This window comes from Panicum hallii, chromosome 2 (assembly GCF_002211085.1).
Source record: "Panicum hallii strain FIL2 chromosome 2, PHallii_v3.1, whole genome shotgun sequence".
Taxonomy (NCBI): Eukaryota; Viridiplantae; Streptophyta; class Magnoliopsida; order Poales; family Poaceae; genus Panicum; species Panicum hallii.
In genome coordinates this window covers 13,344,303-13,346,496 of record NC_038043.1, presented here as the reverse complement: position 1 = coordinate 13,346,496, position 2,194 = coordinate 13,344,303, and the positions used below count along the sequence as shown (strand labels likewise).

At 47.4% G+C, this 2,194-nt stretch overlaps 1 protein-coding gene across 1 annotated transcript; it reads right to left on the bottom strand.

The window, feature by feature from the left end:
• Positions 1–595: 595 nt before the first annotated feature.
• Positions 596–1,457, bottom strand: LOC112882078 (mavicyanin-like). The gene has a single exon (XM_025947058.1). It carries the CDS (start codon positions 1,319–1,321, stop codon positions 797–799), a length of 525 nt encoding a protein of 174 aa, XP_025802843.1. The 5' UTR covers positions 1,322–1,457; the 3' UTR covers positions 596–796.
• Between the last annotated feature and the right edge of the window lie 737 nt (positions 1,458–2,194).

Sequence of the window (2,194 nt, the reverse complement as noted above, 5' to 3'; positions counted from 1 at the left end):
GTGTAGTCAGCCCGGCTCATCTGGATGCCGGTCGGACCCTGGTAACGGGGGTCTACATCCGTCAGTGACCAACCTAAATCGCTGGCCTATTACATGGGATGGGTTTCAAGAAAATGGTATTTTTACTGGTCTTTGTTGCGCCAAGAGCCCAAGACTAATCCATACCATAAAAGTTTGCTTTTCAGAAAAAAATTCACTTTTTTTACACTCGTATAGGATGATCCACCATTGACCAATGAAGAAGCTAAGGTTGTTTATCCATGTTATGTATATATTTAGTTTTCACATGAAGAGCACCGGTTCCTTGTTACCTTCTGGATCTAGAAATAAATGAAACACTGAAAAGAAAAGTAAGAATGAAGGGTAACAGAATGTTGTTCATTTCTTTGTTTCATTCCATATGTAGTTCATCCATGCCAAAAAAAAAATCATATTTTGAGTCTATCATAAGTCGAACTATCCTAAATTACAAACGAGTACAATTAAACATATTCTAAAATATATTTTCATAGTTTACATCTTTAGTATTAATTGTGCATGAAATATGATTGTGTGGCGTATACAGTTCTCTATAAATTTTAATACTCACCTACGCTTTTCCGCAACGCACGGGCATATTACTAATATATTATATATGTAGATGTATATAATATGCTGACAGTGTTTCATCTCTAATTCTCTATATACGTACACACATGTATCGACCTCTCTCTCCACAAAAGAATACAACAATCAATTATAACTAAATATAAGCATGCATGTGCATGTACAAGATACAAGAAGAAATTTTAACTAATTAAGCCATCAGGCCGGCAGCCAACATGACGGCGGCGAGAGCGAAGCCGGTGGCGGTGGCCTTGGTAGCGGCGGAAGCGGGCGTGGACGGGGTCTGGGGAGAGACCGGGGCATTGGCGCCGGGAGCGCCGGTCGGGGCGAGGGAGGTTGTGGCGCCGGGCACGACGTCGACCTGGAGCTTCATGCCCCCGTCGCAGTGGCCGGTGATGCCGCAGATGAAGTAACGGGTGCCGATGGAGGTCAGGGTGATGGCGTCGTTGCCGGAGGTGTGGGTGGCGATCGGCCTGGCGGTGGAGCAGGAGTCGTAGTCCGCCTTGCTCACCTCCACCACGTCGTGCGCCTGCGGGGTGTACCTGAAGACGATCTGGTCGCCCGGGTGGAACCGCTTGGAGGCGGCCCAGTCGCGGTAGTTGGTCCGCAGGTCCCAGGACCCGGTCGGCTCGCCGACGTTGTAGACAGCCGCCGACGCCATGCCGACGAGGGCCGCTGCCATCACGGCCGCAGCGGCGATAAATCTTGTTGCCATGGCACAAGTAGTCAGCTGGTAGCTATTAGCTGCTGGAAGGGGTGGTAAGCAGGGGAGATCGCCGAGCTTCTTGGAAGAGCAAGCTAGCGTGCTGCAGAGCTAGAAACTTGTTATGAATGTATGCCTGGATGGATTGATCCGAGAGATTGGGGGCATATATATATAGCATCTATGTGATCGATGAGGGCGCGCGGTAGGTGGCAGATAGATGTACCGAGCCTAGTTTCCGTTGGATTTGCTGCTACGTACTGGTAAAAGCTATGACCAGTTCGCGTGATCGACCGCGTTGTCACTTCAGCGGCGTACGTACGCGTACCTGCGGCTAGTCGGCTGCGTGTTGGGTTTGTTGGCCTGGCTGACCTTTCCACGCATGGTCTGACCACCGTACTGCTGCGTGCACCCGTCAACAGAAGTTGTTGCGTTCGTTGTGCAACAAGTGAACATGAGGAAGAAGAAGGATTCCAAACTGGCGGCGGCGGCTCTCTGCTAGCTAATCATTCTATATTCTGATCAGTAATACTATTTTACATCTTAAATATAGTATTTATTCTACACCTAGTAGTCCAATTACTAACTGAACTTATCAAAAATTATTGAACCAAGTTGCCGAATTACTGAATCTAAGTAAAATGATATTCAATAATCGCACATAGTAGTTATTACTAAAAATTTATTCAATAATTAGTTAGATGTATACACCTAAGGTGTAGAATTGCAAAAGTTCGTTCTCTTCTCTGATCTTGTAATGATCGTCTTCTTCCGTGCATGGAGAGTGCACGTATCTGCAGCTTAATCAATTCGCGCGTTCGATACACCGACCTAGCGACCTGGCCAGCCTGCGGTGGTACGCACGTGTGTCGCTGTCGGGGACTA